Raw genomic sequence first — 26985 nt, forward strand, 5'->3', positions numbered from 1 at the left:
TGATGATAAAGGTTGGCTTTCAAACTAAAATTTCCCTTAGTTATTAACATAGCCTAATTATTTGTTAAATTCACCAACAGAATGGTACATTCAACGTAATGTGTCATCGCGATCGAACACAGTGGACCAACACCAGCAGATGACATTACACCCCAAATCATCACAGACTGTGGAAACTTAACACTGGACTTCAAGCTACTTGAGCTATAAGCTTCTCCACCCTTACTCCAGACTCCAGGACCTTGGTTTCCAAAAAAAATGCAAAACTTGCTCTCATCTGAAAAGAGGACTTTGGACCACTGGGCAACAGTCCATTTCTTCTTCTCCTTAAGATGCCTCTGAAGTTGTCTGTGGTTCAGGAGTGGCTTAACAAGAGGAACACAACAACTGTAGCCAAATTCCTGACACGTCTGTGTGTGGTGGCTCTTGATGCCTTGACCCCAGCTTTAGTCCATTCCTTGTGAAGTTCACCCAAATTCTTGAATCAGTTTTGCTTGACAAGCCTCTCAAAGCTGCGGTTCTCTCAGTTGGTTGTGCATCTTTTTCTTCAACACTTTTTTTCTTCCACTCAACTTTCTGTTAACATGCTTGGATGCAGCACTCTGTGAACAGCAGCTTCTTTGGCAATGAATGTTTGTGGCTCACTCTCCTTGTGAAGGGTGTCAATGCTTGTCTTCCGGACAACTGTCAGATCAGCAGTCTTCCCCATGACTGTGTAGCCTAGTGAACCAAACTGAGAGACCATTTTGAAGGCTCAGGAAACCTTTGCAGGTGTTTTGAGTTGATAATCTGATTGGAATGTCTCCATATTCTAATTTGTTGATGTTGTGAAGTTGTGAATTGGTGGGTTTTTGTTAAATGTGAGCCAAATCATCACAATTAAAAGAACCAAAGACTTAAACTACTTCACTCATTAATTAAACTGCATTAATTAAATGAATTTAATACACAAGTTTCACAATTTGAGTTGAATTACTGAAATAAATTAATTTTCCATTACATTCTAATTTACTTAGAAGCACCTGTATATCTTTTGATAAGAAATTATAATTTGTCTGTCTGGTGCATAAAAAAACCATTCTAGCATTAAAAGGTATAATAAATACAGGTAAAATCATAATAAAATAATAACAATAATAATAATAGTTAGTCTGGCCCATGGAATTTTCTTTTATAAACCGACCCGGCCCCCCACTAAACAAAAGAAAATTATGTGGCCCGCTCAGAAAAAAGTTTGGGGACCCCTGCTATAAACCATTTAAGCTCATTTGGTTAGAGAGAATAACCACCCAGCCCTTGTAATGTCAATCACTGTGTCACACCCCCCACCACACAACACACTACACCACACCACACCACACCACACCACACCACACCGGTCATTAACAAATCTACACGGCCCTAAGGGGGCTTTACGTTAAGCTGGCTGCAAACTCATGAAGTACCACGGAGTTACTACAGAGAAACATGTCAGTGATCCCAAGAGAACAGGTACATCATCGGCTGAACCTTAACTGAACTTAGAGTCTTAAAGCACTTTTTTTCCAGATCACTTTAAAGGCTCTTTATGACGTCATTTTAAAGTTGTCTCAGAAGGCCGATTTTACACATGGCATTATGGGGGATATTTAGCTATAAGAATATACAGTTGAGGTCAAAAGTTTACGTAGGCCACACCTTGCAGAATCTGCTAAATGTCAATTATTTTAACAATTCTTTGTTTTTTCAGCGTTTTTGTTTATTTGAACCCTTTCCAACAGTGACTGTATGATTTCGAGATCCATCTTTTCACACTGAGGACAACTGAGAGACTCATATGCAACTATTACAGAAGGTTCAAACGCTCACTGATGCTTCAGAAAGAAACACGATGCATTTAGAGCTGGGGGAGAAAACTTTTTTAATTTGAAGGTCAGGGTAAATTGGACTTATTTTGTCTTCTGGGAAACATGTAAGTATCTTATAAGCAGTACTAAATTAAAAAATATATATTTAGGCAAAACAAGGCATGTACACATCTTCATTCTGTTCCTTCATTTACACCCCTGGCTCTTAATGCATCATTTTTCCTTCTGAAGCATCAGTGAGCATTTGAACCTTCTGTAGTAGTTGCTCATGAGTCCCTCAGTTGTTCTAAGTATGAAAAGATGGATGTCAAAATCATACAGTCATTGTTGGAATGGGTTCAAATACACAAAAAATGCTAAAAAACAAAAACAGAATTTGTGGGACCTGAGGAATTTTTCTGAAGAAAAGCAGGCCATTTAACTGTTCAGGACAAATAAGGGACTCATTAACAACTATCACTAAACAAAAATAAAAGAAATAAAAGATTTCTATATTTATTATTTAAATGTTATTTACATAAATTTCTCAAAAATGTCCTTAAACTGCAGTGTTACTGCATCACAGCTATTTAAAGTTTTTTTCCCCTCCAAATTATTGAGTGGCTGGCAGGCTACAAATAATGAATGAAAAACATTAAATATTTTTCCAAGCATTTATACCATCAGTAAAACAGCTTGTGAATAGTCGTGTAATGTGATTTACCTCAGAAAATAAATAATGAGCGACAATAATGAGCTTTGGAGCCCACATTAACTTATAATGTATATTCTGATAATATGACACAAACAATAAAATAAAAACAGAAAATCACTCACTGCTCATGAGTGAATAATTTCTGTAGCTCTAATAGGAAGACATTTTTTACTTGAATCCTTACTTGAATTTTATAATTATAGGGTGGTTGTGTACACACACTGCCAACATGTTGTTCGAACAACATGTAAAAGTGAATATGGTGTCCTTTAACATCATGGTTAAATAGTAAGTAGCTCAATAAAGATCATGTCCATTAATTCTAAGAGTGTTTTCATTACACCTCTAAACTTTACAGATCATTCAGAAATCTTTGGCACATATTTAATAGTATCAACACAGATAATCAGATTGTGTTAAAGTCAAATACAGTACAGAATATGTGGTGTCACATCTCGATTTCCCTCTACAATACATTTTACTCACATTATCTCTTTTACAATGCATGTCAGTCTGCACAAACAGACATGTGGCCCACAGTTATATCAAATATGATCACAGTTGTCACATCAAGCACATAACAAATAATTTCCAATTTTTCTATGTAAAACAGAAGTAAAAAAAACAACAACAACAACGCTTGGGCAGGTTAAAGGTGACACAATAACACAAAAACCTGCAGCACCAGAACAAAAGAGGAAGTAAGTTAGCCACTAGATCTTACGTTATCTAGCCAGGCAGGTGTGGCTCAGGTTACACTGATGGTAGAGATTACTCACGCTCTGTGGCGTAAGGCCTTGTTGGATATTTATTCAGGAAGCTCTGTAACAACACTCAATTATGATAAGACCAAAGTGAATATACCTAAAAGACCAATGGAGTGACATGTACAGTATTGCAGAGGGTGATGAGCAATAGGAGCTGCTGATTGGACGTGTTTTCTCAGGGCTGTGCTGGACACCTACGTAATGTTGATTGGTCTTGTTTGCTTAGGGTCGGTCTTACATCAGACTACATTTCACACATTTCACTTGTTTCTCTTTGCTCAGCAATCCAAAATGAGCAGTGGCCAGAGAGTCAATCAATAGCCAAAAGTCCTTGAATGTGACGCCTTTCCCGTCTTCCACATTCATGTCCGTCAGGAGCTTGTTGAGTCCTTCCTGGTCCCCCGCTGTCTGGAAGAGAATAGAGAGTGTGGAAAAATTATCAAAAATTATTATATTTGTGTGTTTATTCCAGAAGATTTATACTAGACTGAGAATGTTCTCTGTTAGCTAGGAAATAAACCATTGTTGATTATGGCAGTATATCTTTAAGGTTGATATTATAGGTTTTGAGAGACTGAAATGTACTTAAGTGTTGTTAGCATTGGATTGTAGGTCCTGACTTACCTTCACCATGGTGGGCAGCTCTTTTGAGATCATGCTCTGAAACTCTTGGGCTGTGAGTGTGCCAACTTTAGTGGGCGATGCTGAATGGAAGTTTTCGACCAAGGTGTTTATGGCCAATTCTAGCTCTGTGTACTACAGAGTGGGAATAGTTTCAGAGTCAAGCACAGCTAAAAACAATCATCTCTCACAGACAGAAACCACCCTTCAGGTCTATCTAAGCACATCAACCCATTTGGGGGAAAAGCTGGTTTAGTATTAACATATACAAGGTCAGAAAACCCATTCCAGATACTTGTTTTCAGACTGCAAAATTTTTCTTTTTAACTCAATTTGAGGTTTCACACTTTACTTCATCAGATAACTTATATGTGTCCCTGGACCACAAAACCAGTCTTAGCTAAAAATACATTGTATGGGTCAAAATTATTGATTTATCTTTTATGCCAAAAATCATATATTAAGGATATTACGTAAAAACCATGTTCCATGAAGACATTTTGTCAATTTTCTACTGTAAATATATTAAAAACTTAAGTTTTAATTAGTAATATGAATTGAACTTCATTTGGACAACTTTAAAGATGATTTTCTCAGTATTTAGATTTTTTTTTTTTTTGCACCATCAGATTACAAATTTTCAAATAGCTGTATCTTCAAACCAAAAATATTGTCCTATCCTAACAACATCAATACAGACATAAATGGAAAACATTTATTCAACTTTCCGATGATGTATAAATCTGAATTAAAAAAAAATTACTCTTATGACTGGTTTTGTTGCATATGTTCTAACTTTGAAACCACCTCTAGGCAGCAGGCTTTCTTACTGTAATAGTTTTGATATAATATATCAACACATAACGGCAAGGCTTTGTTACATTCCTCATAAAATCCTCTGTTTATCAGTTGTAATCCGTTTGTTTGCTGTCGAACAGGAGCTGTAGAGACCTGTTACTACCTCTATCTACTCTTAGTACATTCCTGTGCTCGACTGTTCAGCATGACTGATCTGTTTAGGACTGCGGTAAAGCCAGCCGCGGTTCAGAAAAACACGGTCAAGCCAGCCGCGATTGATGTTCTATGTGCGCGCATATTAAAGTCATTACGGTAGTTTCAGAAACACCCCAGAGAGAACGCGCTTGAGAGCGCTTTGAGATATAGGACATTATCACACTTTAGAGGGGTATATTGACCCCATTTCTAATAAGTAGAAAAAAACAATGATCAGTTCTTATTCAGGACGTCCCATACTATATGCACACCTCATATGAAACCATTTTATTGTACCATTTTTGAGATATGGGTCATTATTACACTTTAGAGGGGTTTATTGACTCCATTTCTAATAAGTAGTAAAAAACAATGATCAGTTCTCATTCAGGACGTCCCATACTATATGCACACCTCATATGAAACCAATTTACTGTACCATTTTTGAGATATGGCCCATTATTACACTTTAGAGGGGTATATTGACCCCATTTCTAATAAGTAGAAAAAAACAATGATCAGTTCTTATTCAGGACGTCCCATACTATATGCACACATCATATGATACCATTTTACTGTAGCATTTTTTAGATATGGGTCATTATTACACTTTAGAGGGGTATATTGACCCCATTTCTAATAAGTAGTAAAAAACAATGATCAGTTCTCATTCAGGACGTCCCATACTATATGCACACCTCATATGAAACCAATTTACTGTACCATTTTTGAGATATGGCCCATTATTACACTTTAGAGGGGTATATTGACCCCATTTCTAATAAGTAGAAAAAAACAATGATCAGTTCTTATTCAGGACGTCCCATACTATATGCACACATCATATGATACCATTTTACTGTACCATTTTTGAGATATGGCCCATTATTACACTTTAGAGGGGTATATTGACCCCATTTCTAATAAGTAGAAAAAAACAATGATCAGTTCTCATTCAGGACGTCCCATACTATATGCACACATCATATGAAACCATTTTACTGTAGCATTTTTGAGATATGGCCCATTATTACACTTTAGAGGGGTATAAAAAACCCATTTCTAATAAGTAGAAAAAAACAATGATCAGTTCTCATTCAGGACGTCCCATACTATATGCACACATCATATGAAACCATTTTACTGTAGCATTTTTGAGATATGGCCCATTATTACACTTTAGAGGGGTATAAAAAACCCATTTCTAATAAGTAGAAAAAAACAATGATCAGTTCTTATTCAGGACGTCCCATACTATATGCACACATCATATGAAACCATTTTACTGTAGCATTTTTGAGATATGGCCCATTATTACACTTTAGAGGGGTATAAAAAAACCCTTTCTAATAAGTAGAAAAAAACAATGATCAGTTCTCATTCAGGACGTCCCATACTATATGCACACATCATATGAAACCATTTTACTGTAGCATTTTTGAGATATGGGACATTATTACACTTTAGAGGGGTATAAAAAACCCATTTCTAATAAGTAGAAAAAAACAATGATCAGTTCTCATTCAGGACGTCCCATACTATATGCACACCTCATATGAAACCATTTTACTGTAGCATTTTTGAGATATGGGTCATTATTACACTTTAGAGGGGTATAAAAAACCCATTTCTAATAAGTAGAAAAAAACAATGATCAGTTCTCATTCAGGACGTCCCATACTATATGCACACCTCATATGAAACCAATTTACTGTAGCATTTTTGAGATATGGGTCATTATTACACTTTAGAGGGGTATAAAAAAAACCATTTCTAATAAGTAGAAAAAAACAATGATCAGTTCTTATTCAGGACGTCCCATACTATATGCACACCTCATATGAAACCATTTTACTGTAGCATTTTTGAGATATGGCCCATTATCACACTTTAGAGGGGTATAAAAAACCCATTTCTAATAAGTAGAAAAAAACAATGATCAGTTCTCATTCAGGACGTCCCATACTATATGCACACCTCATATGAAACCAATTTACTGTACCATTTTTGAGATATGGCCCATTATCACACTTTAGAGGGGTATAAAAAACCCATTTCTAATAAGTAGAAAAAAACAATGATCAGTTCTCATTCAGGACGTCCCATACTATATGCACACATCATATGAAACCATTTTACTGTAGCATTTTTGAGATATGGGACATTATTACACTTTAGAGGGGTATAAAAAACCCATTTCTAATAAGTAGAAAAAAACAATGATCAGTTCTCATTCAGGACGTCCCATACTATATGCACACCTCATATGAAACCAATTTACTGTACCATTTTTGAGATATGGCCCATTATCACACTTTAGAGGGGTATAAAAAAACCCTTTCTAATAAGTAGAAAAAAACAATGATCAGTTCTCATTCAGGACGTCCCATACTATATGCACACATCATATGAAACCATTTTACTGTAGCATTTTTGAGATATGGGACATTATTACACTTTAGAGGGGTATAAAAAACCCATTTCTAATAAGTAGAAAAAAACAATGATCAGTTCTCATTCAGGACGTCCCATACTATATGCACACCTCATATGAAACCATTTTACTGTAGCATTTTTGAGATATGGGTCATTATTACACTTTAGAGGGGTATAAAAAAAACCATTTCTAATAAGTAGAAAAAAACAATGATCAGTTCTCATTCAGGACGTCCCATACTATATGCACACCTCATATGAAACCAATTTACTGTAGCATTTTTGAGATATGGGTCATTATTACACTTTAGAGGGGTATAAAAAAAACCATTTCTAATAAGTAGAAAAAAACAATGATCAGTTCTTATTCAGGACGTCCCATACTATATGCACACCTCATATGAAACCATTTTACTGTAGCATTTTTGAGATATGGCCCATTATCACACTTTAGAGGGGTATAAAAAACCCATTTCTAATAAGTAGAAAAAAACAATGATCAGTTCTCATTCAGGACGTCCCATACTATATGCACACCTCATATGAAACCAATTTACTGTACCATTTTTGAGATATGGCCCATTATCACACTTTAGAGGGGTATAAAAAACCCATTTCTAATAAGTAGAAAAAAACAATGATCAGTTCTCATTCAGGACGTCCCATACTATATGCACACCTCATATGAAACCAATTTACTGTACCATTTTTGAGATATGGCCCATTATCACACTTTAGAGGGGTATAAAAAACCCATTTCTAATAAGTAGAAAAAAACAATGATCAGTTCTCATTCAGGACGTCCCATACTATATGCACACCTCATATGAAACCAATTTACTGTACCATTTTTGAGATATGGCCCATTATCACACTTTAGAGGGGTATAAAAAACCCATTTCTAATAAGTAGAAAAAAACAATGATCAGTTCTCATTCAGGACGTCCCATACTATATGCACACCTCATATGAAACCATTTTACTGTAGCATTTTTGAGATATGGGTCATTATTACACTTTAGAGGGGTATAAAAAACCCATTTCTAATAAGTAGAAAAAAACAATGATCAGTTCTTATTCAGGACGTCCCATACTATATGCACACCTCATATGAAACCATTTTACTGTACCATTTTTGAGATATGGGTCATTATTACACTTTAGAGGGGTATAAGAAACCCATTTCTAATAAGTAGAAAAAAACAATGATCAGTTCTCATTCAGGACGTCCCATACTATATGCACACCTCATATGAAACCAATTTACTGTACCATTTTTGAGATATGGCCCATTATCACACTTTAGAGGGGTATAAAAAACCCATTTCTAATAAGTAGAAAAAAACAATGATCAGTTCTCATTCAGGACGTCCCATACTATATGCACACCTCATATGAAACCATTTTACTGTAGCATTTTTGAGATATGGGTCATTATTACACTTTAGAGGGGTATATTGACCCCATTTCTAATAAGTAGAAAAAAACAATGATCAGTTCTCATTCAGGACGTCCCATACTATATGCACACCTCATATGAAACCAATTTACTGTACCATTTTTGAGATATGGCCCATTATCACACTTTAGAGGGGTATAAAAAACCCATTTCTAATAAGTAGAAAAAAACAATGATCAGTTCTCATTCAGGACGTCCCATACTATATGCACACCTCATATGAAACCAATTTACTGTACCATTTTTGAGATATGGCCCATTATCACACTTTAGAGGGGTATAAAAAACCCATTTCTAATAAGTAGAAAAAAACAATGATCAGTTCTCATTCAGGACGTCCCATACTATATGCACACCTCATATGAAACCAATTTACTGTACCATTTTTGAGATATGGCCCATTATCACACTTTAGAGGGGTATAAAAAACCCATTTCTAATAAGTAGAAAAAAACAATGATCAGTTCTCATTCAGGACGTCCCATACTATATGCACACCTCATATGAAACCATTTTACTGTAGCATTTTTGAGATATGGGTCATTATTACACTTTAGAGGGGTATATTGACCCCATTTCTAATAAGTAGAAAAAAACAATGATCAGTTCTCATTCAGGACGTCCCATACTATATGCACACCTCATATGAAACCAATTTACTGTAGCATTTTTGAGATATGGGTCATTATTACACTTTAGAGGGGTATAAAAAACCCATTTCTAATAAGTAGAAAAAAACAATGATCAGTTCTCATTCAGGACGTCCCATGTTATATGCACACCTCATATGGAACCATTTTACTGTAGCATTTTTGAGATATGGGTCATTATTACACTTTAGAGGGGTGTATTGACCCCATTTCTAATAAGTAGAAAAAAACAATGATCAGTTCTTATTCAGGACGTCCCATACTATATGCACACCTCATATGAAACCATTTTACTGTAGCATTTTTGAGATATGGGTCATTATTACACTTTAGAGGGGTTTATTGACCCCATTTCTAATAAGTAGAAAAAAACAAAGATCAGTTCTTATTCAGGACGTCCCATATTATATGCACACCTCATATGAAACCATTTTACTGTAGCATTTTTGAGATATGGGTCATTATTACACTTTAGAGGGGTATATTGACCCCATTTCTAATAAGTAGAAAAAAACAATGATCAGTTCTTATTCAGGATGTCCCATATTATATGCACACCTCATATGAAACAATTTTACTGTAGCATTTTTGAGATATGGGTCATTTATTACACTTTAGAGGGGTATAAAAAACCCATTTCTAATAAGTAGAAAAAAACAATGATCAGTTCTCATTCAGGACGTCCCATACTATATGCACACCTCATATGAAACCATTTTACTGTAGCATTTTTGAGATATGGGTCATTATTACACTTTAGAGGGGTATATTGACCCCATTTCTAATAAGTAGAAAAAAACAATGATCAGTTCTCATTCAGGACGTCCCATACTATATGCACACCTCATATGAAACCAATTTACTGTAGCATTTTTGAGATATGGGTCATTATTACACTTTAGAGGGGTATAAAAAACCCATTTCTAATAAGTAGAAAAAAACAATGATCAGTTCTCATTCAGGACGTCCCATACTATATGCACACATCATATGAAACCATTTTACTGTAGCATTTTTTAGATATGGGACATTATTACACTTTAGAGGGGTATAAAAAAACCATTTCTAATAAGTAGAAAAAAACAATGATAAGTTCTTATTCAGGACGTCCCATACTATATGCACACCTCATATGAAACCATTTTACTGTAGCATTTTTGAGATATGGGACATTATTACACTTTAGAGGGGTTTATTGACCCCATTTCTAATAAGTAGAAAAAAACAATAATCAGTTCTTATTCAGGACGTCCCATACTAAATGCACACCTCATATGAAACCATTTTACTGTAGCATTTTTGAGATATGGGTCATTATTACACTTTAGAGGGGTTTATTGACCCCATTTCTAATAAGTAGAAAAAAACAATGATCAGTTCTTATTCAGGACGTCCCATACTATATGCACACCTCATATGAAACCATTTTACTGTAGCATTTTTGAGATATGGGACATTATTACACTTTAGAGGGGTGTATTGACCCCATTTCTAATAAGTAGAAAAAAACAATGATCAGTTCTTATTCAGGACGTCCCATACTATACAAACCAAATATGAAAGTATTTTACTGCAGCGTGTTTGAGATACGGGACATTATTACACTTTAGAGGGGTAAAAAGTCTATGGGGAACGACCACGCTCTGATATACCTGTAAACTGTACAATAGAAGGGCTTGACATCATAGGCTGGTGACGAAAGCAGTCAGGAAGCAATAAAAGCATGTGCGAGAGAAAAACAGCGTTATTTTCGGAGACTGACAGGAGCGCTAGCAGGGATGCAGGAAGTATTGTTCGAGATGCATAGTCTCCATCCAAAAACGATATGGGGAACGAGATGCACATGTCTCCAGAATTCCAAATCCCTGCCTAGGATTAGCTAGGACAAGAGAATAAAGGCGCCAGGAGTGGCATGGAGGTCTAGGTCATAGAACCTGATGAAGGTGAGGGGCGTGGACCATCTCGCTGCGTTGCAGATGTCCTGAATTGGGACACCCGAAAGAGCAGTTTTGTAAGCAGCCATAGCGCAAGTAGAGTGAGCCTTGACCCCCAAAGGTAAGGGGAGACCAGAGGACTCATAAACAGCATCTATAATCCATCTGCTCAGAGTTTGTTTGGAAGCCAGCAAACTCTCTCTTGGGTTTACCGTAACATACTAGCCATTGGTCCGATCTACGCCCAAGGGCAGCTCTGTGGACATAGGTGTCCAGTGCTCGGACTGGGCACATTAAGCTTCTGCTGGTCTGGATCTGTAAAGGGAGGAGGACAGAATGCCTGAAGCATGACGGGCTGTGGTGTAGAGGTAGAGACTTTGGGTACATATCCTGCTCTAGGGTAAAGAAAAAATTAGGCCATACTAGGCGCAATGTCAAGATAGGAAGGGGCCACGGAAAGGGCCTGCAGGTCCCCCACTCTCTTTAGGTAAGACAAGGCTAAGGAGACCTCAGCCTCGGCACACCACTGAGAAAGTGTGTAACCAGGGGATTTTTGCCCACTTAGAAGCCACCAAGAGGGGTGTGGTAGGCCAGGATTGCCGCCACGAGCAGCTTCAAAGTGGAGTGGGATATCCCTGTGAACAAAATGAGCCTGCATGAAGTCCACTGTACAACTGTACTGACTGTAGTGGGCCTAACTTGGGGTCTGCACACCATGAAGAGAAGAGACTCCACCTCAGGGTGTACACTTTTCTCAGGGAGCTCTGGACTGGAGGATGGTCTCAACAGCCCAAGTTGAGAGACCACACACTATGAGTCTTCCCACATTTTTTACAGCTCCAGGCGGGGGTGGAGAATGGTGCCCCCATCTGTTAGAGGAGATCCCTCCTGACAGGAATCTCCCATGGAGAGCCGCCGAGAAGGGAAATCAGGTCAGAGAATCAAACTTGGCCCGGGCCAGTACGGGGCTACTAGGAGTAGATGTTCCCCATCTGGGCAAACTCTCTCCAGAACTCCTGTGTACCAGAGTACCAGAGGGGACATTGCGATGTCTCCCGAGTTCCAAAGAGGTTCACCTGAGCTTGGTCAAAAAACACTCTCCAAATTTGCTTCACCACCTTAGGGTGAAGCATCCATTCCCCGTGCCTCAGCCCCTGCCTCAACAGGATGTCTGCTCCCAAATTGAGATGCCCAGGAATGTGTATTGCTTTCAGCTAAAACGAGTTTGTCCAGGGACCACACAAGTATCTGCTGCGCCTTAGTTTCCAAGCTGCTAAATAGTCTACTAAGGGAACCAGCCTCTCGAGGCTGGCCTCTGATGTTGCCTGAACTGCTAGCTTGGTATCCTGTAACCACTGACCGGCAGGATATTTCTGAACTAACTGCTCTAGGGACCCCCATAGGGATGGCGAGCCCCTTGGCTCCAATATGCAAGCAGATGGAAAAAGTTTTTGACTCACAGGAGACCACCGGGCCCTGTAGCCCTGGCAGGGGTAGCAGACTGATCACCTGAGGGCATTGGGGGAAGATGGACACCGTGGAATGCGGTGCTATCCACTAGTCCCCAATAGGGGCTGCCCTCAGTTGTCCTGAGAAATAGTCAGGACCGCTTAGCTGTGGACTTCCTTGACTGAAGCATGACCGTCAGGTCAGGCCTCACATTAGAAGCCCCCGGCTAAGAGCGCCGCTGGTTTCTATCCCGCTGTGGAGGGGCCCAAATAGCGACGATTACTGTTTGTGCTTCGTGGTAAGAGGAGCTGGTACACGGGAGGGGCTGTTCATGCCCAGCAGCCACAGCTATGATGCGGTGAGGAAGATACCCATGAAAAGCCACCGCTTGCTTTCGTGCCTCCTGGTACCTGCTGATGACATAATCGACTGCATAGCCAAACAGGCCAGAAGGCACAAGCGGGGCATCCTGTAGGAAGATACCCTGTCGTTCTCTTTCATGTCAGATAGGGTCAACCACAGGTGCCTCTCCGCTGCCACCATTGCTGCCATAGACCGTCCAATGGCACGGGAGGCATGACATATTGCCTTTCAGGAGGTATGACATATCGACCCTCTTCCAAAAGACGCGTTTTTGCACCACATACAATCAAGGGGTGGGAGGGTAGGAGCCTTGGCAAAGCAGGCAGCTCAGGGAGCCATGGCAGAGCAGGCAACTGAAGAGGCCATGGTGGGCCATGGGGGAGCAGTCTTGGTCATGTAGCCCCCTAAAAAACTGAAAATTCTGGGTTCCTTGGCTGGAACAGGCTCTGGGCTGGAGGCCTCCCTAAACTGCATTTAGGAACAACACCCTGGCATTGACTCTGGATTTATGGTCTTCTCTGGCCAGACATGGAAACAACAGCGCTCCCTGTGTTTGATTCAAGCTCTGCTGTCCTCCCTGGGCCAGACGTGGGAACAACAGCCCTCCCACGTCAATAACTGAATGCTCCTTAAAAATTATACAGTAAAGCGTTTTCCTTAGAAATATGTATAGAAGATTAATTCTTTATATTTTTATGGGATATTGTAATGCCAAAAGGCAGCAGAGGGAGCCCTCACCCATGAACTGATTGTTGCTGCTCCCTCTGCTGCCTCATTGGTTACTTCCTGTTTGGTGGCCATAAAACGAAGCCATTACCAAACAGAGAGTGCAAAGCATTGTTCTGCTGTGTGGAATCTACTCAACATTTTTCAGATTTCCTTGCCTTGTTTTTGTTATTTTCACAACTTGGTTTCTTGTCATAGTTTTGCCATGGTTTTGTTTTGTTTGCCTTGTTTCTTTGCCTTGTTTATTGGTTACTATTTGGACTGCCCTCTCTGGTCTTGACGTCACCGACCAGGAAGCTTAAAAGCACGTCCGGATAGAACAGCGTCAGCTTTCTGTTTTCAGCAAGCACTCTGTGTGCATGTCACTCTCCATTTTTCGTGCCAGTTTGCACAACTTTCTTTTTGAGAGTGATTGTTTGTCTGTCTGTCAAAATGTCTAAGAAGGGTGAAAATAAGCAGCAACATTACAAGCGGTGTGTCCCTCCTTGCTCTCGTTTCATCACAGGTGAGGATACACACAGCTTGTGTGTTGTCTGCATGGGAGTGGAGCATGCGGCATCAGCCCTCAAGGGGTTGTGTTTGCTCCGCTCCCGTAAGGCTCTCTTTGCACTCGTGGGGATCGCAATTGGATCTGGCTGAGGGTATGGAGACGGGCGAGTCCCTATCTTCTGCCTCACCAGCCAGATCCGCTGCCCGCTCTCTGGGATCGGAAGCCCGCTCAGCGGATTCTTACCCCCGGAGATAGGACACGGTGCTCCTTCTATCCACCTCCGAGGAGGTGGATGTGGAGGGCGTCGATGAGGATTCACCCCCTCATTCTCCCCAGTATGAGGAGCTGCTGGAGGTGGTCACTCGCGCCGTGGCTACTCTAAATCTGGAGTGGCCGGCCGAGAGACAGGCCGAACTGCAGAGAAGCAAATTGGATGAGCGCTTTCTGCGGTCTCGGCCACCACCTCCATGCCCGAGTCTTCCGTTTTTCCCTGACCTCCACACCGAGGTGTCGAGGTCATGGGGAAAACCTTTCTCTGCGCGTCTCTTCAGCCTGTCTGCCGCTCATTACACCAACGTGGCGGGTTTTCAGAGCTCGCATACAAAGCGATGCCCCGGGTGGAACAGATGCTTGCGAGCTATCTGTCCCCCGGTGCGGCATCGTCTTTGAAGACTCCGACCTTGCCCTCCAGACCGCTTAAGACCACGTTGGCTCTGTTGGGCAAGGGGTATGCGGCAGCAGATCAGGCTGGTGCGTGCCTCCACACTATGGGTGTGTTGCAGGCTTACCAAGCCGACCTGCTCAAGGAGCTAATTGAAGGCGAGGGGGCATGGCCTGATGACATCGCCGAGCTCCGTAGAACCGCTGATTTGTCTCTCCGCGCCACCAATGAGACCGCCCGTGCCATCGGCAGGTCTATGGTAGCTGTGGTGGCTGCGGAGAGGCACCTGTGGCTGACCCTGTCCAGCATCAAAGAAAAGGACAGGGTCTTCCACATGGACGCCCCGCTCGTGCCTTCGGGTCTGTTCATTGGCGCTGTCGATACAATCGTCGACAGACACCAGGAGGCGCGACGACAAGCAACGGCGTTTCAGCGGTTCCTCCCTCGCCTTGCTCCAGCTCAGGGGGCTGCTGATGTTCAGCAGCCCTCACCGCAATCTAGCTCCTCATACAGGAAGGCCCAAAAGCAGAGCGTCGCCTCTCATGCTCCCCCCAGTGGTAAGGACTGAGGGCCACGTCGACGCTCTAGTAGTCTTCTAAGCCCAAGACTGACCTGAGGGTGGTCTTGCAGGCTAAGAAGAGTTCGGCCAAAAAGCCCTGACCATTATGGAGGGCCGATGGGGACAGTCCCCTCTGGGGAAGAGCGGTTAACACCTCATAATATGGTGCCCATATCTCCTCAGTGTCCCCAGGGGATCGCTTTGCCAACCCTGCCACCTCTGGTGCTTCAGGGCGCAGCGGTCCCCAGCGAGCATACCTCTCAGTCACCGCCCGACATCTGCTAACTGGGTGTGTTCCTGCCGGTCTGCTGCTTCAGGACCCCGAGTTAACTGTTCCTCTAACACCAGAGGTCAGCCTCGAGAGGCTGATTCCCTTAGTAGACTTTCTGGCAGCGTGGAAACTTCTGCCGAATGTCTCTCATTGGGTCCTGCAGACTGTAGAAAAGGGCTACCCTATTCAGTTCGGTGCCCCTCCTACGCGCTTCAGCTAAGTTTTTCCCACACTTGTGGGTCACGAGCAGGCTCTGGTTAAGGAACAAGAAGTAAACACCCTCCTGAGGAAGGAGGCCATCGAGGTGGTCCCTCCTCTCGAGCGAGATGCCGGGTTCTACAGCCGGTACTTCATTGTTCCCAAGAAGGATGGGGGCCTCAGGCCAATCTTAGATCTACGCTTGCTGAACCGTACAGTCATGCGCCTCAAGTTCAGTATGCTTACGGTCAAGCAGGTTGTGTCTCAAATCAGGTCCGAGGACTGGTTTGTGACAATAGATCTGAAGGACGAATATTTTCACAAATCCATCCTTCCCGAACACAGGAAGTTCTTGAGGTTTGCTTTCAGGGGTGAAGCATACCAATATCGGGTTCTTCCTTTCGGCCTTGCACTCTCACCCCGCACTTTCACGAAGTGTGTGGATGCAGCTCTGGCTCCTCTGAGACTCCAGGGCATCCGCATACTCAACTACATCGACGACTGGCTGATTTTGGCCCAGTCCGATCAGATGGCGGTTCAACATTGAGATGTTGTTCTGTCACACATGAAAGTGCTGGGGTTAAGACTAAACGCCAAGAAGAGTGTGATTTCTCCATTACAGAGAACCACTTATCTAGGCGTGGTGTGGGATTCCTCCACGATGCAGGCACGTTTTTCTCCTGCTCGTGTCGAGTCAATCCTCACAGAAGTCGCGAAAGTCATAGAAGGCCGGTCACTCACTGTAAAGCGGTTCCAGAAACTGCTGGGTCTGATGGCAGCTGCGTCTAACATAATTCCTTTTGGCCTGCTGTACATGAGACCCCTTCAGTGGTGGCTCAAAACCAAGGGGTTCTCCCCGAGGGGAAACCGGCTTTGCATGATCAAGGTCACATGGCTATGCTTTCGTGCCTTAGACATGTGGAGGAAACCTTGGTTTCTGAATCAGGGCCCGGTGTTGGGAGCTCCTTGCCGCCGTGTCACGTTTGCGATGGATGCATCCCTCACTGGCTGGGGAGCGGTCATGAGTGGCCGCTCGGCCCGTGGTCTGTGGAGGGGCCATCATCTCACTTCGCACATCAATTGCCTGGAGATGTTGGCCGTGTTTCAGGCTCTGTTACACTTTCTCCCAGACCTAAGAGATCACCATGTGTTGGTGCACACTGACAACACAGCGGTGGTCTCTTACATCAACCACCAAGGAGGTCTGCGTTTGCGCCCCTTGTACAAGCGGTCGCACCAGATACTGTAGAAAATACTTTTTCTAAATGCTTTTAAATTTGTGTTTTGGTTGTTCTGTGCTTATGAGAAGACAGAAATGTTCTATGCTTATGAAAAGACAAAGTGTACACTATGTAACAGAATCTGTTTAGTAAAATGTGTGTGTGTAGTTGCGAACTCTCTACATTTATGACATTTCTGAGAAACCTTTGTTTACAGGCACGTAGGAGAAAAGAAGCCCTGCAAAAGTAGTAGCAATTTGAAGGTCACTTTAGACTAGACTTTTGATCACTCTAAGAAGAAGAATGGGATGGGGCTGTATTTTCTTTTCTGTGCAGGAGTGGTTGGGGACAACAGGCCCTGATTGGAGGAGAAAGCTGAAAGATATCAGGAGGAGAGACCTGCAGATCAAGAATATAAATACTTGCATTTAGTTTTGTGAGACATTCCTGGACTGCCCAGAATGTCAGATTTGATATTGGCTGTTCTGAAATCCTGAGCTCAGAAGAAGCTGATCTGATTCTACATTAAACTTTGCATTATTTTTACTTACTTTAACTGTTGTAAGCGTCTATTCATTGGCGAATCCAAGAGCACGGGGAGGAAAAGGCATTTTCCTTCAATACTTGTGTGGTCCCCGGGGAAACTCATCTCGCTGAGAGCAGTTCACATCCCTGGGCATCTCAATGTGGGAGCAGACGTCCTTTCGAGGCAGGGGCCGAGGCCCGGTGAATGGATGCTTCACCCCTTAGTGGTGAAGCAGATCTGGAGAATCTTTGGCCAGGCTCAGGTGGACCTCTTCGCAACTCACAAGAATGCGCAATGTCCCCTCTGGTTCTCTCTGAGTCATCCAGCTCCCTTGGGGCTGGATGCCATGGTACAGACATGGCCGAGGCTACATCTGTACGCTTTTTCCCCGATCGCTCTGTCCCGGGAGTTCTGGCGAGAGTGCGCCGGGACGGGGTTCGACTTCTTTTAGTTCCCCCGTACTGGCCGGGTCGAGTTTGGTTCTCAGACCTGATTTTCCTCCTAGACGGCTCCCTCTGGGGGATTCCTGTCAGGACGGATCTCCTCTCACAGGCGGGAGGCGACATCATTCACCCCCGCCCGGAGCTATGGAAACTATGGGTTTGGACCCTGAGGGGGCACAACTTGTAGCTTCCGGTCTCCCAACTGAGGTTGTTGAGACCATCCTCCAGTCCAGAGCTCCCTCCATGAGGAAACTGTATGCCCTGAACTGGAGACTCTTCACTTCATGGTGCGGAGACCGCCAGTTTGACCCAGTTAACTGCCCAGTTGGTACAGTACTGGAGTTCTTACTAGGGATGCACCGGTTGACCGGCCATAAATCGAAACCGGCCGGTTTTTGCATTTAACGCGCAATCGGCAACCGGCCGGTTTTCGTTTTTATCCCGGCCGGTTTTTTTCCGGAAGTGTGTACGCGGGCCGCGGCATTCGATTCATTCAGAAACATGTCACTTGTGTGGCGGTTTTTCGAAATCTGTGAGCAGGACGTGAAGATTGCAATCTGCAATGTCTGCAAAGGACAGCCGCTTTTCTGTGCTCGCTGAAGTTGCGCAAGCGTACCTGTCCTCGCCCTGCACAAGCGCAGACAGCGAACGTTTGTTCAGCTCAGCTTCTCACGTGACAGATGAAAAAAGAAACAAACTCACTTGTGACAAAGCTGAGATGCTTATTTTTGTAAAAAGCATTACTTTACTTTTGAAAAGCCAAAAATAAAAGTCTGTTCTGTTAAGAATGATTATTATTATTTTACATTAAAATGCCTGTTGGCTTGCTGTTTTACTTTACTAAAAGCATGTTTTACTTATTAAACTGTATTTACTTTCATATTTTTTATTTATTATTTAATTTCAGATGTCAGATGCTATTGATTCAATAGCCAAAGCCAGATTGGCCTGTTAAATACTAAATAAACATGTTGTTTATGTTGTTTACTAGCATAACTTCTTGTTTTTGAAAAAATCGGAAATCGGTATCGGAATCGGCCAGCTTGCTTGTAAAAAATCGGTATCGGAATCGGCCATGAAAAATCATGATCGGTGCATCCCTAGTTCTTACAGGGCCGTCTCTCCACCTGGTTGACCCACTCCACCTTGAAGGTCTACGTGGCAGCCATTTCTGCTTACCACGCCGCTCTTGGTGGCTCCTCAGTGGGCAGAAACCCCCTGGTTACACATTTCCTCCGCGGTGCACTGAGGTTGAGGCCTAATATTCGCTAGGTTCTATGGCCTAGATCTCCGAGCCTCTCCTGGCTCCTTCGTTCTCTCGCCCTAATTGGCAGGGACACTTCTCCAGTATGGCGGCGTGGGCATTCTCGTTCCCAAAGCGTTTCGACGCAGCTCGAAGTTACCTGGAAGGGAACGTCTCAGGTTACGTATGTAACCCTAGTTCCCTGAAGGGAATGAGACGCTGCGTCTCGAGGCTATACTTCCGGCATTCCCTGCAGCGCTTGCTACTTCCAGAAGCTGATGCTGTTCTATCCGCACTTGCTTTTAAGCTTCCTGGTCGGTGACATCATCACGCCGGTGACGTCCCACGATTCCATTGGACTGATTGCACACATGATTCAGAGCGTGGTCACGCTGGAGGCGTTCCCAAAGCATTTTGACGCAGCGTCTCGTTCCCTTCAGGGAACTAGGGTTACATACATAACCTGAGACGTTTTTTTCTAATTATTAGAAATGGAGTCTACATACCCTGTTGAAATGTATTAATGTCCCATATCTCAAAAATGCTACAGTAAAATGGTTTCATATGAGGTGTGCATTTAGTATGGGACGTCCTGAATAAGAACTGATTATTGTTTTTTTCTACTTATTAGAAATGGGGTCAATAAACCCCTCTAAAGTGTAATAATGTCCCATATCTCAAAAATGCTACAGTAAAATGGTTTCATATGAGGTGTGCATATAGTATGGGACGTCCTGAATAAGAACTGATCATTGTTTTTTTCTACTTATTAGAAATGGGTTTTTTATACCCCTCTAAAGTGTAATAATGACCCATATCTCAAAAATGCTACAGTAAAATGGTTTCATATGAGGTGTGCATGTAATATGGGACGTCCTGAATAAGAACTGATCATTGTTTTTTTCTACTTATTAGAAATGGGGTCAATAAACCACTCTAAAGTGTAATAATGACCCATATCTCAAAAATGCTACAGTAAAATGGTTTCATATGAGGTGTGCATATAATATGGGACATACTGAATAAGAACTGATCATTGTTTTTTTCTACTTATTATAAATGGGTTTTTTATACCCCTCTAAAGTGTAATAATTACCCATATCTCAAAAATGCTACAGTAAAATGGTTCCATATGAGGTGTGCATATAGTATGGGACGTCCTGAATAAGAACTGATCATTGTTTTTTTCTACTTATTAGAAATGGGGTCAATATACCCCTCTAAAGTGTAATAATGACCCATATCTCAAAAATGCTACAGTAAAATGGTTTCATATGAGGTGTGCATATAGTATGGGACGTCCTGAATAAGAACTGATCATTGTTTTTTTCTACTTATTAGAAATGGGTTTTTTATACCCTCTAAAGTGTAATAATGACCCATATCTCAAAAATGGTACAGTAAAATGGTTTCATATGAGGTGTGCATATAGTATGGGACGTCCTGAATAAGAACTGATCATTGTTTTTTTCTACTTATTAGAAATGGGTTTTTTATACCCCTCTAAAGTGTAATAATGACCCATATCTCAAAAATGCTACAGTAAAATGGTTTCATATGAAGTGTGCATATAGTATGGGACGTCCTGAATAAGAACTGATCATTGTTTTTTTCTACTTATTAGAAATGGGTTTTTTATACCCCTCTAAAGTGTAATAATGACCCATATCTCAAAAATGCTACAGTAAAATGGTTTCATATGAGGTGTGCATATAGTATGGGACGTCCTGAATAAGAACTGATCATTGTTTTTTTCTACTTATTAGAAATGGGTTTTTTATACCCCTCTAAAGTGTAATAATGACCCATATCTCAAAAATGCTACAGTAAAATGGTTTCATATGAGGTGTGCATATAGTATGGGACGTCCTGAATAAGAACTGATCATTGTTTTTTTCTACTTATTAGAAATGGGGTCAATAAACCCCTCTAAAGTGTAATAATGACCCATATCTCAAAAATGGTACAGTAAAATGGTTTCATATGAGGTGTGCATATATTATGGGACGTCCTGAATAAGAACTGATCATTGTTTTTTTCTACTTATTAGAAATGGGTTTTTTATACCCCTCTAAAGTGTAATAATGACCCATATCTCAAAAATGGTACAGTAAAATGGTTTCATATGAGGTGTGCATATAGTATGGGACGTCCTGAATAAGAACTGATCATTGTTTTTTTCTACTTATTAGAAATGGGGTCAATAAACCCCTCTAAAGTGTAATAATGACCCATATCTCAAAAATGGTACAGTAAAATGGTTTCATATGAGGTGTGCATATAGTATGGGACGTCCTGAATAAGAACTGATCATTGTTTTTTTCTACTTATTAGAAATGGGGTCAATATACCCCTCTAAAGTGTAATAATGACCCATATCTCAAAAATGCTACAGTAAAATGGTTTCATATGAGGTATGCATATATTATGGGACGTCCTGAATAAGAACTGATCATTGTTTTTTTCTACTTATTAGAAATGGGGTCAATAAACCCCTCTAAAGTGTAATAATGACCCATATCTCAAAAATGCTACAGTAAAATGGTTTCATATAAGGTATGCATATATTATGGGATGTCCTGAATAAGAACTGATCATTGTTTTTTTCTACTTATTAGAAATGGGGTCAATAAACCCCTCTAACGTGTAATAATGACCCATATCTCAAAAATGGTACAGTAAAATGGTTTCATATGAGGTGTGCATATAGTATGGGACGTCCTGAATAAGAACTGATCATTGTTTTTTTCTACTTATTAGAAATGGGGTCAATAAACCCCTCTAAAGTGTAATAATGTCCCATATCTCAAAAATGCTACAGTAAAATGGTTTCATATGAGGTGTGCATATAGTATGGGACGTCCTGAATAAGAACTGATCATTGTTTTTTTCTACTTATTAGAAATGGGTTTTTTATACCCCTCTAAAGTGTAATAATGACCCATATCTCAAAAATGCTACAGTAAAATGGTTTCATATAAGGTATGCATATATTATGGGATGTCCTGAATAAGAACTGATCATTGTTTTTTTCTACTTATTAGAAATGGGGTCAATAAACCCCTCTAACGTGTAATAATGACCCATATCTCAAAAATGGTACAGTAAAATGGTTTCATATGAGGTGTGCATATAGTATGGGACGTCCTGAATAAGAACTGATCATTGTTTTTTTCTACTTATTAGAAATGGGTTTTTTATACCCCTCTAAAGTGTAATAATGTCCCATATCTCAAAAATGCTACAGTAAAATGGTTTCATATGAGGTGTGCATATAGTATGGGACGTCCTGAATAAGAACTGATCATTGTTTTTTTCTACTTATTAGAAATGGGTTTTTTATACCCCTCTAAAGTGTAATAATGACCCATATCTCAAAAATGCTACAGTAAAATGGTTTCATATGAGGTGTGCATATAGTATGGGACGTCCTGAATAAGAACTGATCATTGTTTTTTTCTACTTATTAGAAATGGGGTCAATATACCCCTCTAAAGTGTAATAATGACCCATATCTCAAAAATGCTACAGTAAAATGGTTTCATATGAGGTGTGCATATAGTATGGGACGTCCTGAATAAGAACTTATCATTGTTTTTTTCTACTTATTAGAAATGGGTTTTTTATACCCCTCTAAAGTGTAATAATGACCCATATCTCAAAAATGGTACAGTAAAATGGTTTCATATGAGGTGTGCATATAGTATGGGACGTCCTGAATAAGAACTTATCATTGTTTTTTTCTACTTATTAGAAATGGGTTTTTTATACCCCTCTAAAGTGTAATAATGACCCATATCTCAAAAATGGTACAGTAAAATGGTTTCATATGAGGTGTGCATATATTATGGGACGTCCTGAATAAGAACTGATCATTGTTTTTTTCTACTTATTAGAAATGGGTTTTTTATACCCCTCTAAAGTGTAATAATGACCCATATCTCAAAAATGCTACAGTAAAATGGTTTCATATGAGGTGTGCATATAGTATGGGACGTCCTGAATAAGAACTGATCATTGTTTTTTTCTACTTATTAGAAATGGGGTCAATAAACCCCTCTAAAGTGTAATAATGACCCATATCTCAAAAATGGTACAGTAAAATGGTTTCATATGAGGTGTGCATATAGTATGGGACGTCCTGAATAAGAACTGATCATTGTTTTTTTCTACTTATTAGAAATGGGGTCAATAAACCCCTCTAAAGTGTAATAATGGGCCATATCTCAAAAATGCTACAGTAAAATGGTTTCATATAAGGTATGCATATATTATGGGATGTCCTGAATAAGAACTGATCATTGTTTTTTTCTACTTATTAGAAATGGGGTCAATAAACCCCTCTAACGTGTAATAATGACCCATATCTCAAAAATGCTACAGTAAAATGGTTTCATATGAGGTGTGCATGTAATATGGGACGTCCTGAATAAGAACTGATCATTGTTTTTTTCTACTTATTAGAAATGGGGTCAATAAACCCCTCTAAAGTGTAATAATGACCCATATCTCAAAAATGCTACAGTAAAATGGTTTCATATGAGGTGTGCATGTAATATGGGACGTCCTGAATAAGAACTGATCATTGTTTTTTTCTACTTATTAGAAATGGGGTCAATAAACCCCTCTAACGTGTAATAATGACCCATATCTCAAAAATGCTACAGTAAAATGGTTTCATATGAGGTGTGCATGTAATATGGGACGTCCTGAATAAGAACTGATCATTGTTTTTTTCTACTTATTAGAAATGGGGTCAATAAACCCCTCTAACGTGTAATAATGACCCATATCTCAAAAATGCTACAGTAAAATGGTTTCATATGAGGTGTGCATGTAATATGGGACGTCCTGAATAAGAACTGATCATTGTTTTTTTCTACTTATTAGAAATGGGGTCAATAAACCCCTCTAAAGTGTAATAATGACCCATATCTCAAAAATGCTACAGTAAAATGGTTTCATATGAGGTGTGCATGTAATATGGGACGTCCTGAATAAGAACTGATCATTGTTTTTTTCTACTTATTAGAAATGGGGTCAATAAACCCCTCTAACGTGTAATAATGACCCATATCTCAAAAATGCTACAGTAAAATGGTTTCATATGAGGTGTGCATGTAATATGGGACGTCCTGAATAAGAACTGATCATTGTTTTTTCTACTTATTAGAAATGGGGTCAATAAACCCCTCTAACGTGTAATAATGACCCATATCTCAAAAATGCTACAGTAAAATGGTTTCATATGAGGTGTGCATGTAATATGGGACGTCCTGAATAAGAACTGATCATTGTTTTTTTCTACTTATTAGAAATGGGGTCAATAAACCCCTCTAACGTGTAATAATGACCCATATCTCAAAAATGCTACAGTAAAATGGTTTCATATGAGGTGTGCATGTAATATGGGACGTCCTGAATAAGAACTGATCATTGTTTTTTTCTACTTATTAGAAATGGGGTCAATATACCCCTCTAAAGTGTAATAATGACCCATATCTCAAAAATGCTACAGTAAAATGGTTTCATATGAGGTGTGCATGTAATATGGGACGTCCTGAATAAGAACTGATCATTGTTTTTTTCTACTTATTAGAAATGGGGTCAATAAACCCCTCTAAAGTGTAATAATGACCCATATCTCAAAAATGCTACAGTAAAATGGTTTCATATGAGGTGTGCATATAGTATGGGACGTCCTGAATAAGAACTGATCATTGTTTTTTTCTACTTATTAGAAATGGGGTCAATATACCCCTCTAAAGTGTAATAATGACCCATATCTCAAAAATGCTACAGTAAAATGGTTTCATATGAGGTGTGCATGTAATATGGGACGTCCTGAATAAGAACTGATCATTGTTTTTTTCTACTTATTAGAAATGGGGTCAATAAACCCCTCTAAAGTGTAATAATGACCCATATCTCAAAAATGCTACAGTAAAATGGTTTCATATGAGGTATGCATATATTATGGGACGTCCTGAATAAGAACTGATCATTGTTTTTTTCTACTTATTAGAAATGGGGTCAATAAACCCCTCTAAAGTGTAATAATGACCCATATCTCAAAAATGCTACAGTAAAATGGTTTCATATGAGGTATGCATATATTATGGGACGTCCTGAATAAGAACTGATCATTGTTTTTTTCTACTTATTAGAAATGGGGTCAATAAACCCCTCTAAAGTGTAATAATGACCCATATCTCAAAATGCTACAGTAAAATGGTTTCATATGAGGTATGCATATATTATGGGACGTCCTGAATAAGAACTGATCATTGTTTTTTTCTACTTATTAGAAATGGGGTCAATAAACCCCTCTAACGTGTAATAATGACCCATATCTCAAAAATGGTACAGTAAAATGGTTTCATATGAGGCGTGCATATAGTATGGGACGTCCTGAATAAGAACTGATCATTGTTTTTTTCTACTTATTAGAAATGGGGTCAATATACCCCTCTAAAGTCTAATACTGTCCCATATCAGAAAAGAACCATCAAAGACACCAATAAATAACACGGATCTTAAAGCAGAAATGCAAATAAACAAGTAAGTAAACATTCACGAGTATTTTGTAGTATTATTTCTCAGTCCTGGGCGTCTAAATGAAAAGCGCTCTGCAAGCGCGTTCTCTCTGGGCTGTTTCTGAAACTACCGTAATGACTGTAATATGCGCGCACTTTTAAAGTCAATCGCGGCTGGCTTGACCGTGTTTTTCTGAACCGCGGCTGGCTTTACCGCAGTTACTTAGGGCGTTGGTCAGAAAAAAGGACATAAAAACCATACAAGCAAATTAAAAGTAAAATGTTTTTGTTGTTGTTGTTCTAGTCTTAGCGTTTTTAAATAACCATAAAATATTCATAGTGTTTACGTATAATGTTTAAAATAACGTTACTTGTAATTGTATTTGCACGACTGCTATAACAAGTCCACAGTGACTAAAATATAAATTCAATTAAGTGTACAAATAAGAAAAAATAATGCATTTAGACGAGTAAAAAGCACGTTTTGATTCATTTTCTGCATCTGCAATATCTAAAGAAAATGATGACGAAAAAGAAATTGTAGATGAAATAAAAGCTTACCTGTTCAGCCATTGGGCTTGTTTTATGTCCGTGCGGAAACTAGAGCAGGTGAAGTGAAGTGACTGTATTTTATCACCTGACCAGCATTGCCTCGCGCCTCCGACACGCCCACTCTTCCCGCGCATATTGGTAATGTTCACGCTTTTATAGTATTGAGAGTTTATATTAGAATATGTCTTGTACGACATATGTGTTCTTTTGCGATAATCACAGAAAACTGTTTTTTTCTTAGTTTAATGTAAAAAATAATAATAATAATGATAATTTGAGTGTTTGTTTTACAGTTAAGAAACTGCAGCTCACAGTCGACATTCTCCCGACAAACATGTAAACGTAAA

The 26985-nt window shown here is 40.0% G+C and overlaps 1 protein-coding gene across 1 annotated transcript; it reads right to left on the reverse strand.

Moving 5' to 3' along the window:
• Window positions 1-2326: 2326 nt before the first annotated feature.
• s100v1 (S100 calcium binding protein V1) lies at window positions 2327-26710 on the reverse strand. The gene is made up of 3 exons (XM_073847943.1): window positions 26648-26710; window positions 3933-4064; window positions 2327-3716 (listed from the first exon to the last, which is right to left on the reverse strand). The coding sequence occupies exons 1-3, from the start codon at window positions 26657-26659 to the stop codon at window positions 3543-3545; spliced, it is 318 nt and encodes a 105-aa protein (XP_073704044.1). The 5' UTR covers window positions 26660-26710; the 3' UTR covers window positions 2327-3542.
• Between the last annotated feature and the right edge of the window lie 275 nt (window positions 26711-26985).

The sequence above is a fragment of the Garra rufa genome, chromosome 9, assembly GCF_049309525.1.
Source record: "Garra rufa chromosome 9, GarRuf1.0, whole genome shotgun sequence".
In the NCBI taxonomy this organism is placed as follows: Eukaryota; Metazoa; Chordata; class Actinopteri; order Cypriniformes; family Cyprinidae; genus Garra; species Garra rufa.